Source organism: Diadema antillarum, unplaced genomic scaffold (assembly GCF_040938485.1).
Source record: "Diadema antillarum isolate AM-2024a unplaced genomic scaffold, OU_Dant_1.0 seq00000550_RagTag, whole genome shotgun sequence".
NCBI classification, from domain to species: Eukaryota; Metazoa; Echinodermata; class Echinoidea; order Diadematoida; family Diadematidae; genus Diadema; species Diadema antillarum.
The window spans coordinates 1,814,760-1,829,394 of NW_027271495.1; the positions used below are offsets into that span (position 1 = coordinate 1,814,760).

The 14,635-nt window shown below is 37.3% G+C and overlaps 1 protein-coding gene across 1 annotated transcript in view; it reads right to left on the reverse strand.

Annotated features, from left to right (window-relative positions):
* Window positions 1-1,027: 1,027 nt before the first annotated feature.
* Window positions 1,028-14,635, reverse strand: part of LOC139734888 (uncharacterized) — a 76,795-nt gene continuing 63,187 nt past the window's right edge. Inside the window, exons 8-17 of the mRNA XM_071645670.1 lie at window positions 13,940-14,104; window positions 12,557-12,652; window positions 11,007-11,099; window positions 10,318-10,413; window positions 9,344-9,439; window positions 8,823-8,918; window positions 7,983-8,078; window positions 3,269-3,352; window positions 2,457-2,586; window positions 1,028-1,790 (exon numbers count right to left, since the gene is read on the reverse strand). Of these exons, the coding sequence (XP_071501771.1) occupies window positions 1,724-1,790; window positions 2,457-2,586; window positions 3,269-3,352; window positions 7,983-8,078; window positions 8,823-8,918; window positions 9,344-9,439; window positions 10,318-10,413; window positions 11,007-11,099; window positions 12,557-12,652; window positions 13,940-14,104 (1,019 nt within the window). The 3' untranslated portion in view covers window positions 1,028-1,723. The remainder of the gene's footprint in view (window positions 1,791-2,456; window positions 2,587-3,268; window positions 3,353-7,982; window positions 8,079-8,822; window positions 8,919-9,343; window positions 9,440-10,317; window positions 10,414-11,006; window positions 11,100-12,556; window positions 12,653-13,939; window positions 14,105-14,635) is intronic.

The window sequence follows — 14,635 nt, forward strand, 5'->3', positions numbered from 1 at the left end:
TTCATAATGCCTCTGCAGATAATGTCATTCAGTGGTTCGACTCAGAAAAGTGTGTGACAAGGCTCTGTTATTTCTGTCTTTTTCAGCCTTTCGGTCTTTTCATTATTCATGAAACAACAACAATAATAACTACGAAAGGATGCATGTCATTTTACATAATCATCATTAATTGCAGGTGATATTTATTTCTGAGCAAGCGATATGTGTCAAATAAAAATCTAATGCTCAAGAAATTTACTATACTCTCACCTTAAAATTAAACAAACGAGAAAAAGGGGTATGCTATTAAAAAAAAAAGTTGCCATCAGCATAATTATGGCATGAAATCCCCTATATTTCAGAAACTGAAATGTTTATCCGACTTAGGCCCAGATTTTGCAAATCTGTCGCATGTGTTCGTCTTCAAAAATACATGTAGTTGAAAAAAAAGGAAAAAGAAAAAAAGAAGAAGAGCGTCACGTACTGTCCAATAATAAGCCGTTTATGTAATGTATTCCAACTTTATACCCATCCTTTCTTCTTTAAGAGTTACCCCCAACAACCACAAAGCTTGCCAGAGGCTTGCCGAACTAGCAACGGCTACGGCTAATGACATGCTAAACATCAAATTTCAATACATAACAGAAATGATCTATTGCGAAAAGCCACATATGGGTACTGGCTTCTTGGAAGTATATTTACATAGTTGATGCATAATTCAAATACCAAATTAATTATACTGCTATGAATTTTAAGGATTCATATCAGAGCTATGTCATAAGATTTAAGCCTCTTTTAACTACGCAACATTCTATCTTTATTAAGCTAAATACTAAATCTGAGGAGACGCATTCATCCAACACACATTAGGTAGTTCTAACGATACATTTCATAATACAAATAAACAATCATTATTACGATAATCAGTAACTCTATAAGTTCTTTTCGTTTCAATACACTGCTGCATTTTGCTGGTAGTTTTTTAGAATCACAACAAAGTAATACAGATAATAAGGAAATTGAAATGACATGCAAAATGAGTCTCCATGTCTGATCGTCGTGATTGTCTTATTGCTCAGTAATAAGGCTGTACGTGCATGTTTAGTATTCAAATTTCCAATGATGCATGTTTCAATCTGCTGTCAAGTGAAATAAGTACCACGTAAGCGCACGAATTATTCGTCAAATGCTGACGTTTCCATGGCGACTCAAGAAGCGGGGCGGAGCTGTCTCCAAATGCCACATCAGTGCGTAGTACCTTTTTTTTTCAAAGAGACAGCAAAAAAGAACTTTGTAGAAATCCTGTATCTCTATGACCATCCGGAGCGTCCAGAAAATCAAAATATATCGATGCTTCCAAGGTGTGCCTTCATTATCATCGATTGTCGAAACGTCTAACAATCGACATGATTGTAATACAAAACAGTTATTATGCGTGCTGTAGTTGATTGTTCGCACGGTCCCTGTGAAGAAAACCATCGCGTCGCATAAGTTTCCCATTCCTTCCATTAACGAGCACAACTTCGCAGTCAACACATCCTTGTGAAGTCAAAAACTATTTGTGGCATAAATATATAAAAAACGAGCACCATTGATGAGGAGCGAATTAGTCACATACACTGACTGACCACACAATTTAGTTTCACGACTGTTTTGAGGACCAAGGCTTCCAAGCCACCGTACGAGACGAGTTTTCAATGATGCGTCCAAGGACTGACGTAGAAGGAAAAAAATCCGGCAGCTTTCAACCATAGGGGGCGCATCTATATCCTGTTCGTTGACTAGTTCGGTAGCCTATCTGATAGATTATTCTGGAATGCAAAAGAAATGGAAAGAAGAAAACAAACACTTGTATCATATTCTTACCCTGTAAAGCATACCAATAGATCTGATTGATACCAAAAAAAAAACACGTACTTGATCACAGATAACTGACGATTTCGAGTAAGAAATAGACAATTGATATGTAATCTAAAAGTACTAAGCAAGGAAGAGCTTTTGCTGAAGCGTCAATAAGTGGCTATTATGTTAAGGTGCCATTACGGACAGTGCGAAATCGTGTCTTTGCTTTGTGAAATCCATTGCTGTCAGTCTTCCCTGTCTCTGTAAGGATAGATTACTTTTATTTTTGCTCGAACTTTCAAATCCATTTAAGGCTCTTGAAATCGCTACCAAATCTATAACCCCTATATACTCGGTGAACATTGTGAATGACAGTATGAAAATATTGTAACGCCCTGTCTCAAGAATGAAACTCCACATCAAGAAATCAATGAAAAATACATATTATCATAATCATTTACAATAACTTGCTTCATTGAAATAATAATGATTACTTTCAGCAAACCTGTAGATCATCCATTCCTGAAATATTCAAGAAAGGGGGGGGGGGGGTTAATTATGAGCCCTATGATACAATAAAGACTGGAATAGAATTGCGCTCAGTGACTTCTAAGAGACAACCTGATCAGCCTTACCTCGATGATTCACATGTTTGCAATCTTCGGGACCCACAAGATATTCTGTATTTCTGTATGACAGGTTTCACATATGTCACTGTGTAGGCTTGCGTGTATGATTGAAGCGGACACCATGTTTGTCTACGGGGGAAAAAACAATCAATGAATAGATGCATAAAAGAAAATCAAAACAATGACATATAAATCGTCTAATAAAGAAAAAAAAAGAAAAACTGTTTCTAGCCCTCCATCATGAAGCACAGATTTCTCAAATTATCGAAACATATCAGGGTAGTTTAAAAAAAGAGGAAATTTGTGTCTCTTTATAGACGTAGGCCTACACAAACACGTGCACATGTATTCACATGAAAAAGGTCGGTAAACTGATGGAATGCGAGATCAGGAGGACGACTGTCCAAACTGTCCATTGACATAAGAGAATGGTCAGTAGATTGATAAGCGAAGGTCATCCTTCTACCATGCTGTAGGGCCATCTTCCTATAGTCAAGCTATATGCTTATGAAGATGGTCCCCTGCATTCCAGTTGTGTTCTGTAAACTTTACTCCAAAGAAACCCTTTCTTATGCATGGATATACTACATAAACTACATAACTATGTGTGTTAATTTTGTATACAATCATGCCGACACTTATCAGCTTTTGTATCAGTATATTGACAATGGAAGGCAGCACTAAAATTGAAATGATCTTATATATTGAACATTGTATACATTCTTACATCATGATACATGTATTTAAAAAAAAAAATACTGTCGCTACTATAGAAGTTCTCTCGTATTTTCTGTTTTCGACAGGAAAATTAACGTACCTTGACGCCGAAGACGAGACGTAATTAGAACAGGTATTGTAGCCAACACACACAGAGCCGCCTGTACAGCCACGGGGGCACTTGCCTAACATAATGACATAAAATGAATATATCATCTTAAAGATAAAGAATATCTCGCATTGCGAACGATGCCATTAATAGTGTACATCTTGGTCAATAGATAACTAAACCTCGTTGATTTATCGTCATTTATTTTTCGGAGTTAACATTACCGTTACCATTCTATTGATTCTGTATTCATAGCATGCATCAGGAGTTAAGATTAAGTAACAGACTGTGATATATTACGTCATGACTTTGGCCAACTTTGTTACAAATAAAGCTCATAAGTGATGTGTTCCTCTAAGGAAACACGGTCCATTTCACGAACAACAAAGCGCACATGGATTTGTCAATAGTAGGCCTATATATAACACAAATTGTACCATGCACGCCCTTTCAATATAAGAGATGCCGAACTGTCATGACGTTCTGTTCTCTCTTTCTTCGGTGTCCTCGATATGTCTCTATTCGTAGTACAGTCAGAAAAGTATGGGATTAAGAACAACTGAACATATACAGTCAAATTCACGAACAGTTGTATTGAAAATTTGATTGACCTGCACTTAAAGGGGCATTCCAAACGATTTGTATAATTACATATCATGTAGTACATAAATCGACAGCTCCATGTATAGATTCGTGGAATTTATTGTGGTCCTTGAGCAGAGAAACCGATAAACTGAAAATCTTAAACAAATTACACTGAACAGTGTTGGTGACATCAGAGCCTCACATATTTCAGAAATGTAGCAGTGTAATTTCATAACAATACCTGCTTGCTCAACAAGTTCGCCTGTGAAGAATCTATGCATACCTTCTTCTTTTGTTCTGCTTTCTTGAGGCCCAACTCATGCATTCTTATGGTGAGGCTGTCATGTCATCATCCTTGTTCATTGCAATTTTAGTCCAAGAGTATTAGTTTTAACCTGGACATTTTTGGTAACAAGCTGATTTTTTCAGGATAAGTCCAGAAAAATGTCTAGAATAACATACTAAAAGTCCTCATAAATCCTCTTTGAGCGTTTTCCGCAATCAAAGATGGCGTCCAAAATGGCCGCCATTTAAAGAAATTCTTATAACTTTTCAATCAGAGAACCCAAATACAAAATCTAACTGTCTAAATATAAGTTTTGAAGCATGAAGAACTCAATAAGATACATGTTAAGAGATGTTGGTGCACGCAAGTACCGAAATCCAAGATGGCGTCCAAAATGGCCGCCATTTTCTGAAATTCTTATAACTTTTCAGCCAGGTAGCCTAAATACAAAATTTGAATGTCTAGATATATGTTTTGAAGGATGAAGAACTCAATAAAATACATATTAAGAGTTGTTGAAGCACACAAGTACCGTAATCCAAGATGGCGTCCAAAATGGCCGCCATTTCTTGATTTTTTTTCATGATTTTGCCAGTAGATTTCAGCTGTACACACCTGGAATGTCGAAATATACGTTTTGAGTCATAGGGAATCAAATATAACACTTATTCAGAGATTTTGAAACACAAATAAAGCACTTAAGCACTTTCAAAAATGATGTCCAAAATGGCTGCCATTTCCTGTTTTTCCATAACCCTGCAACTAGGTGACCGCGATATGCACTTAAATGTATAATATAAATTTTGAGACATAAGGAACCCAACGATATACTTATTCAGAGATCATGAAGCACGTACATTGTAAGTACAAATAAAACCACATGAGTTCTTCGCGAAAACCAAATGTTGCCCAAAATGGCCGCCGTTTGTTTATCAAAAAATGCTGTTTTTAGCCTGTTTCAAGAGACAAAGAAATTAAACATAATGTTCGAGATTCAACAACTCAGAAGGTCCAGCGGAATCTTTCCCTTAAAATGTGCACAAAACGGGTATAGGTTGGGTTGGATGCATCCCCCCCCCCCCCCCGTCCCCCCCCCCCCCCCCCCCCCGTCCTTGGGGAAGGTGGTGGCCTGTACAATCATTATTTTCCAAATATTCAACCTGAAGTATTTGCACTTTGTCATTGAATTAGAATCATAAAAATGCTAAACGTCCCTCGCTTGGCCCCTTTCCATAGACTTTGTACACTTTTGAGATTAACAAATTTCCGAATCTGTCGTCAAAAAGTGTGCACTAGATCTTTCACTTACAAAATGTTAGTTCCCTCATATTGGAGAGTAATTTGCCCTAACTTTTCAACCGCTCACTTCCCCCAATATTAATTGAATACCTCTTTGATTGACAATTCCCAAATATTCCATCAAGTGTATGTAAATGACATAATCATTTTCATTTCTATTCAAGTGTAAAAGCTCCCTCGGTTTGGTGGGGGGATGGGGATATTGAGCATATTGAGACTATTATTATCTCCTCTTTGAGGATGGACAATGTTCTCAATATAACACCAAGGGTGCATTAGGCCGTTTAATGACAATCATCGAAATGCAAAACTCCCTCCAGTGGAAAGTGATCCCCCCCCCCCATCCTCTACTAGCTCATTGCCTTGAATATACTAGTCTTTATTGTACTTACACTTTGTAATAGAAACAAAAATCTAGTATTTCATCAACAGAGCGCACCATAAAACCCGTAACCTGAAAAAAAAAATCTCCATTTTGTGGGAGGTGCATGACCTCATAAACCTCCCCCGCATATTTCCATAAATATATATTTTCTATACTTATAGGACAAAAACAAATCTCAGATATTTCAACAAAAGAGTGCGCTAAGTCTCTGAATTTCAAATTGGAAAATCCCCAAGTTTCCATCGTATGGGAAGGAGTATTCTCCTCTCACACTTCTCCCTCCCGGACGCTTTCCTGAATATATATTTTTCCTAACGTTTTCAAATAGAAAACAAATATCGGATATTTCACCAAATGGGTGCAACAGCTCTGTGAATTTCAAGTCCGAAAATACGAAAATTTCCCTCATGTGGGAGCAGGCAACCCTATAACCGCGCGCACTTCCATGATTATATATCTTTTTGTTTCTTTTTTTGATGGAAACAAAAATCTAATATTTCACCAATAGGGTACATCAGATGTCTGAATATCAGGTCTGAAAATGCAAAATCTCCCTCATGTTGGGGGGGGGGGGAGGGAGGGATCCCCCTTCCACACCCTTCCATATATTACCCATTTCCCTGAATACTACTTTATATCCGATTTCCTACTCTTTGATGGAAATAATTCAATATCTTACCAAACGTTTGCACTATGTGTTTCACTTTCGAGTAAAAAAAGAAAGAAAAAAAGGTCCCTCGTGCGGTAGAGGAGTATCCCTCCTCCATGTGCCAATAACTATGAGTGCCATATTCTCTGATTTCTATTCATTATATAATTTTACCTAATCTACACGAAATGAATAAGATAATTTAGACACTATATGTTTAGGTAAGCAATACTGCACCAAAGAAATTCACTGTCATGTGATGAATTACACATTATTTTTTAGCACATGTAGACACTAATTTATTATTAGTGTCTACCTTTATGTAGCACAGAAATAAAAAAGAATTGCTTTTACTTCTCTAAGAATTGTTTTTACTGGAACTCACCTCATGGTAGACATCAAATGCGTTGGTAATAAAAAGGGGCTAGCACTAAGTTTTCATCTCATGTGCTTAAGGTGACGAAAATAGACCATGTGGTAAAAAGATAGTGCTGAGATAAAATTGTGACTGCCGGCCATTTTGCACCCAATTTTCCATGTTAGGAAGAGCTCGAGCGGTTAAATCAGTACATGCGAGCGTCAAAATCTCTTAATATGTGTTTTATTCAGTCCTTCTTGAAACTTGTAAAGACGCTTAAATTGTGTATTGGGTTCCCTAGTTGAAAGGTTATAAAAATTTCAGGAAATGGCGGCCATTTTGGATGCCATATTGTATAACGGTACTTGTGTGCGTCAGCATCTCTTAATATGTATTTTATTGAGTTCTTCATACTTCAAAACATATATCTAGACACTTAAATTTTGTATTTGGGTTACCTGGCTGAAAAGCTATTCAGAAAATGGCGGCCATTTTGGACGCCATCTTGGATTTCGGTACTTGCGTGCATCAACATCCCCTGATATGTGTTTTATTGAGTTCTTCATGCTTCAAAACAAATATTTAGACATTTAAATTTTGTATTTCGGTTACCTGGCTGAAAAGCTATAAAAATTTCAAAAAATGGCGGCCATTTTGGACGCCATCTTGGAATTCGGTATTTACGTGCACCAACATCTCTTGATATGTATTTTATTGAGTTCTTTATGCTTCAAAACATATATTTAGACATTTAAATTTTGTATTTAGGTTCTCTGGTTGAAAAGTTATAAGAATTTCTGGAAATGGTGGCCATTTTGGACGCCATCTTGGATTGCGGAAAATGCTCAAAGAGGATTTATGAGGACTTTTAGTATGTAATTCTAGACATTTTTCTGGACCTATCCTGAAAAAATCAGCTTGTTACCAAAAATGTCCAGGTTTAGGCCTTTTTTGACCTAATGCTCTTGGACTATTTGTTATAAATTTTGAAAACATTCTCATTCCTCATCCCAATCACTATAAATTCTGAAAGTCTGTACTCAGTTTAACTAATGTATAGTTGTTCAAAAGAAATGTAAAAGTCTGAAATCATCCGGAGGTCCCCTTTTAACGTAGTAAAGTGTGCCTAATTCTCATCACTTACTAAGCTGACATTGAGACCCAGTGTAGCCCCGTGGACACGTGCATGTATCAGCACCGGAGCACTGCCCGCCATTTAGGCACGATCGTCTGCAATATGCTGAAAAAGTCAGAGTAGGAGGGTTTGGAAAGAAACTATGATACACTGGTATATTCCAAAATTTATCAGTTGTGGGTTTATGACAGCTTATCACACTATAATACCATATCATAACAGTTTATAACAGTTTAATATTATAATAGTTTATCATACTGTTTGAAAGGTGAATTTCTAGCACATTGAAGTTATGATGAATGCACAGTTCATATTGAATGAAACATATCAATATTTGCTTATTCTGTCCAAAACTGTTATTTGATGGATGCATTTCCCCAAACAACAAGTAAATACATGCTATATAATAGAGTGTCCATCATGTTTCAACAATGTGAGTAGCTTAGTATAGTTTAAGGCATATATGGATTACAGATAAACGTGAAAAATCTCACCGAAAAGAGAAAGATATGTATTATCAACGGCGACAATGTGCTAATAACAGTAGTATTAAATAAATTAACCATGGAACAGCGTAATATTTTGTCTCTAAAACGCTAGGGGAGAATGACAGAAATGAAGCACCAAAAGGAGGAATGATTTCATAACGTAGTTTCCCTTTATAATATTTGTATTTACTGCAAAGTGACGTTCAAGGTCTTGACTCACCCAGACCTCTGTCTCCATTAATTATTATACACTTTATGACTTTTGATATCAAATGAGTGCTTACAGAAAAGCTAAATAAAGCTTAATAAGCAAGTGAATTTAGGCGAGGTAGAGTGAGCGATCGATTAAGAAATAACTTACCGACTTGACACTGCAGACCCCTATAGCCGGCTGGACATCGGCAGAATCCGGGACGTATGCAACGTCCACCGTTTTCACACGGAGGACTGCACTCCACTGTCATGAAATGGGGGAAAATACCAAAATTTATTTGTCAATTTTTACCGAGTAACGGAGAAAGTTTACATGCTGCATACATTTCAGTACGTTTCAGTAGTCGTTTCAGTATATTGACTCCAAATTGTTTTCACATTGATAAAAGTTCCAAACAAATAAATATATATATATATATATATATATATATATATATATATATATATATATATATTATATATATATATACTCCTGTCGAAGAGTAGTTCCTTCCAAATTTCCAATTGCACCGATGAATTAATTTCACATTAATATAAAAGGTAGGACATAGGCACATTGTTACATTCAATCTGATCCATATAATATGCTGGCTTTAACCCATGCCAGTAGCATCTCAACGAAATGTAATGACTAACAACTTCTCGCAAAAAGTATTCTATCTGTCTTACCTTGACTGCAGTCGGCGCCGCTGTAACCTATTGGGCAGCGACACTGGTTTGGCGCGATGCATTCACCACCGTTTGTGCACCTTGACTGGCATATTGCTGTGAAGATTTAAAAAGAAAACAAAAGGAAATAAAGCATGACCCATATTTGTGATTCCATGATAGAACAGCATAGTTTTTGTACAGACATCTACGATTTCCACTGAAATTAATTGATATACTGCTAAAATTTGTCATTGTCGTCATTACATGTCGAATAGTGACTTTTTCTGCCGTAATCGTTTGATTCATGAAAGAGGTTCGCCTTCCATAATCATAATCTTTCTCTTAATACATCCCTTTCCCCGTCCCAATAGAAGGTGAAGAATGTGTCGACAAAGGGAACATCTCCGTGATGACGTCAGTTTGAATATCTGCGCGTGTGTGACATCGTCTCGCTCATTTGCTTGTGCTGACTCTTTCCTGTTGTCTCGTATAATGGAAGTGAAACACATTTCAGGTTCTAGCAAGATGAGGTCGATGCGTCCACGATAGTGCTATCATTTATCCATAGGCCCAATGAAAAGTCTCATTTTGTCATATCTTAATGGTTTCAGTTATGTGGTTGTAGGTTGCATAATTAATTACATTTTTGCAAGGTTATACATGACCTGCCACGATGTGAATATCCACAACACGAGACGCCACTTTTTTAGCTATACGTTATGATTGTCTCGAGACAAGTGCGATGTTATGCCAATCTATGTTTGAACATTGTAACATGTGACACCTGAATACATCAGAAAAGAAGGTCCGAACGCGTGGAACAGGAAACGGCCAAAAAACAAACAAACAAACAAACAAACGAACAAATACATTTATTTTGAGTGCGTGCACTCACCTGTACGACACAAAGAAAACGAACTACTGCAATACTTTCCTATTTCACATACCATCAAGTGAAATTATATGACCTTAACCCCTGACGCTATACTTACGTTTACTGCAATCCGGGCCTGTATAACCACGTGGACATACGCAACGAGCCGGATGTAGGCAACGGCCGCCATTTAGGCAAGGAGGGTTGCAGGGCGCTGTGAAGTATGTAACAAATTCAATAATCAACGTAGGGTTTGTAAGAAGATGGGTAAAAAAAAAAACCAACAACAAAACAAAACAAAAAAATTAGCGTTTATATTATAGCGTCAACATAATTATTCTCATTTTAAGTGTATGTGGGTGACAAGTAGGGTTTGACAAAACTATCATTGTCCTCCACGAAATAAAAACCAATACGATGCTATGACACCATACATTTGTGTATCAACAATAAGCAAATAATAATTGCTCTCTTCTGACATTGCGTGGACGGATTAGGTATGCACTATTTTCATTGTGATTTGATACGTGGCTTCTGCTGCTAAATAAGGTGAAAAGAAGGGAAACTAACTCCAGCCCCCTTGAATAAAAGAAAGAATGAAGGATACCGTATTGCGTCTCCCTTTTTACACGAAATCATCTGGGGAAAAGTGACAAGGATTGTATATAATGTAAACAACAAACACTGCAAGTGTAGTTCGTTCTTTCAATCTGATAACTTTCATTCTGCTTTGATTTGAAGAACAATTCGTGAAAGAATCTGTCGAGCATAGGACAATGTACTCGCTCTCTTTCTATTTATACGTACATTGACAGAACGGTGGAAGGAAACCATACGGGCAGGAACACCTATTTCTGCCAATGCATCGTCCGCCATTCTGACAGGAATGCCGACATTGCTCTTGGATGGTCATGAAATAAAATGATGCAAATAAAAAAAAAGAAGAAATGATCAATTGGAATAGACGAACAAAAAGACAAGGAGACATCATACATGTGTAACAGAACTGCAAAAACAGGGACAAAACAACAAAAATCACTGATTTACTACCGTATTCAGATTGCATATTTGCTGTGCATTAAAGATTGTTTCCGACAGTCAGAATTCCATGGTTCGAGACTTGGCCAGCATATGATTATAGCAACATCTAATGGCTGCACGTGGAAAGCAGTCCATACAGATGTCTTGCAAGAAAGGAACAGTTCTTTCTTTCTTTTCCTAGAAACATACAAAATATGATATGTGGGGTTCTTTTTCAGACTTCTCGGGAAAGACCGGGCACACAAAAAACACGTAATATTGTAGGTCACTGCTATTTTTATTTTAAGACAGCACAGTACGGTTTCTTTTTTCTAATCATGCACATCTCTTCGTCTAGTGTGCCATGAACTTTTTGCACAGGGTACTGTTTTTTAACAAAGTGATTTAACCCTAATCAGGCTGGGGGGAGGGGGGTACGCCCCCCCCCCTCGACGTTTCGCGCAATATCTTCGCAGCGCGATAAGCTGCCGCCGCGATGTTTCATGACTTTTTTCTTTCAAGTATCGCGCAACTTTTGAGACCAAAATTGTTGCGCCCACGCGTACCGTTTTGACGCGACGCCCGTTCGAAAAAAATTTGTCAACCCCAAAATTGCTCCAAAACGTGATTTTGTGTACAAATCCAATGCAAATTGTGATTTTTCAATTAATTCACATAAAAATTCATATCTTGACTTAGAATGGACGAAATTAATTCAATTTAGCATAATAAAGCTTCGAAAAATGTCTGTGACAAATTTTGGCCAAAAAACAAAAACAAAAGGTCGAAAAACAAAGAAATACATAAGAAATTCAAAAAACAATCAAATACATAAGAAATTAATTTCGATACAGATTTTTTTTATCCTACGTCTCAGGAGAATGATACAAGAAACATTTTTAAAAAGAAATTAGCTTAATTAGAGCATTAATAAGTGATTTAGAGCCCAAAACTGATTTTATGCATAAATTATAATAATTAATTACTATAAAAAATAAGAGAAAATTTTTGGAGAAAGCAACCATACATTTTGATAGTATACGTCGCGGGCGTCGCGTGTGCCGATTTTCGGATCGATCACGCGTTCCATAGGCGAGATCTGAAGGGGGGGGGGGCGGAATTCCCCCCCCCCCCCCCCCCCCCCAGATATAGCATAGCCAAAAAAGCCCAGCCTGATTAGGGTTAATCTGAAATATCACAATTGTTCTGACTGAAGAGAAAGTACAAGTTTTCCCTCAAATCTATTGGAGAAGAGAAAGAGAGAGAGAAAGAGAGAGAGGGAAGAGAAAAACAAGTTACATAATAATTTTGTATATTGTCATAACACATCATTTTACCTGTTTCACAATATCGGCCCGTATATCCAATGGGGCACATACACACCCCACCCTGGCCACATTCACCGCCATTCTGACACCCGCCTGGGCAGTACACTGTGTGATGGTGACGAAAATGGAGTGAATACTTTATCAGTAACAACAAACCATGAATTCAAAGTCATTTGAGACAACACAAAAGCAAAAACAAATCAAAACAGAGAGTTTATTGATGGCGATAACAACAATAAGAACATCAGTCATATAGATATTAAATTACACAAAAATCACAAAAACAATCATCATAACGACGACGATAATGATGTTACTATACTACTGAATTATCCGTACACCCTTTTTTCCCCCAACCCCCTCTCTCTGTGAAATTACATAACGCCATAGTTACGTTGTTAGTAGTTGCTATGTTGTTATGCTGTTGTTTTGATTTTTGAGGCGCTTGTCATTTGGTTGTGAATATTTACGCCTTCATCAGTATTCAGCTTTAGACTATAGCCTCTGCATAAGCCACGATCACCTTCCACTCTGGCTCACTGTTTCGGAACACTGGTGATTCTAAAATACATCTTCTGGTAATGTAAGAGACTGTAGAATTAGAAGGATCAGTAGCAGCAGTAGAGGTAGTGTCGTAGTGTGAGTATTAGTAGTAGTAATAGTAGTAGTAGTAGTAGTAGTAGTAGTAGTAGTAGTAGCAGTAGCAGCAGCAGCAGTAGTAGTTGTCGTAGTAGTAGTGGAAGTAGTAGTAGTGGAAGTAGTAGTAGTGGAAGTAGTAGTAGTGGTAGTAGTAGTAGTAGTAATAGAAGCAGCAGCAGTTAGTAGTAGTAGTAGTAGTCGTAGTAGTAGTAGTGGTAGTAGTAGTAGTAGTAGTAGTAGTAGTAGTAGTCGTCGTCGTCGTCGTAGTAGTAGTAGTAGTAGTAGTAGTCGTAGTCGTCGTCGTCGTAGTAGTAGTAGTAGTAGTCGTAGTAGTAGTAGTAGTAGTGGTAATAGAAGCAGCAGTAGTAGTAGTAGTAGTCAAATGTGAAGGTTATGCAGACTTGCAGTGGAAACTGCAGTAGCAGTTGAAATAACACTTTTCATGTTGGTGTAGTAACGATTTCATTATAATCATTAACTTACCATCATAACCACTGGTATCCTCATAATTATCATCCGAATTATCTATTCATCGTTTCGACTTTTTCACAAACTATAGCTTCACCATAACTTACAGTTGCAACTAGAAGAACTGATAACCATTGGTAACAATAAGTATGGAACAAATAGCAGACCTATGTAGGCCTATACGAACGATTTGGACCGCATAAATAACGTCATTACGACATCTTCTTTTTCCCTCTGTATTTCGTAACAAATCTTTTTGATATTATAAGTGCAAATTGTACTTACTCGGGCATTCTGGTAGACCCTGGCATGGACGCCTCTCTATAAGTAATTGTCCTATTGTGGTGCAGTTGGGGTGCGATTCGATATCTCGGCAGATTGCTACACGGGTCTCGAAGCCCGTACCACAGGTCCGTGTGCACGTACCCCAGTCACTCCATCGTACAACGCCTGTATAAGATGATTAGACATGTTAAATGAAGAAAGATCTTAAATTTCGCAACGCATGTCATAGTTCATTCATCTATTTACTTGCTTGTGCAACATTTTTCAGAAACGAAGATTTGTAATGTCTAAGCACTACATAAAAACAATGACATATTTCCAGTTAATTCGTTGTTAGGAACATAATTATGCAACAAAAAGTATGGTAAAATCAGTTTAATCCGTCTTGATTAATAACAGGTCTTGCACTGTGGACACCCTCCATAGATGTGACATTATAAGATACCACGTGAGTGGAACCATTCAGATTTATGTTGTTAAAACGCTTTCAAAGAATTAGATGCGTTTATAAGGTGTTTTCCTAAGTATGATATATTTGTTGCAGTCAAAATTTCACGGGAAAACTATACTCATTATAGTCACTCGAATATATACTGATCACCACGGCTGAAAGTCTGACACTTGCTGTCGAGCTTGTGTTTGATAATTAATGTTGAGGATGCTACTACTCAGCAAAGCAGATACCGTGTCCAATAT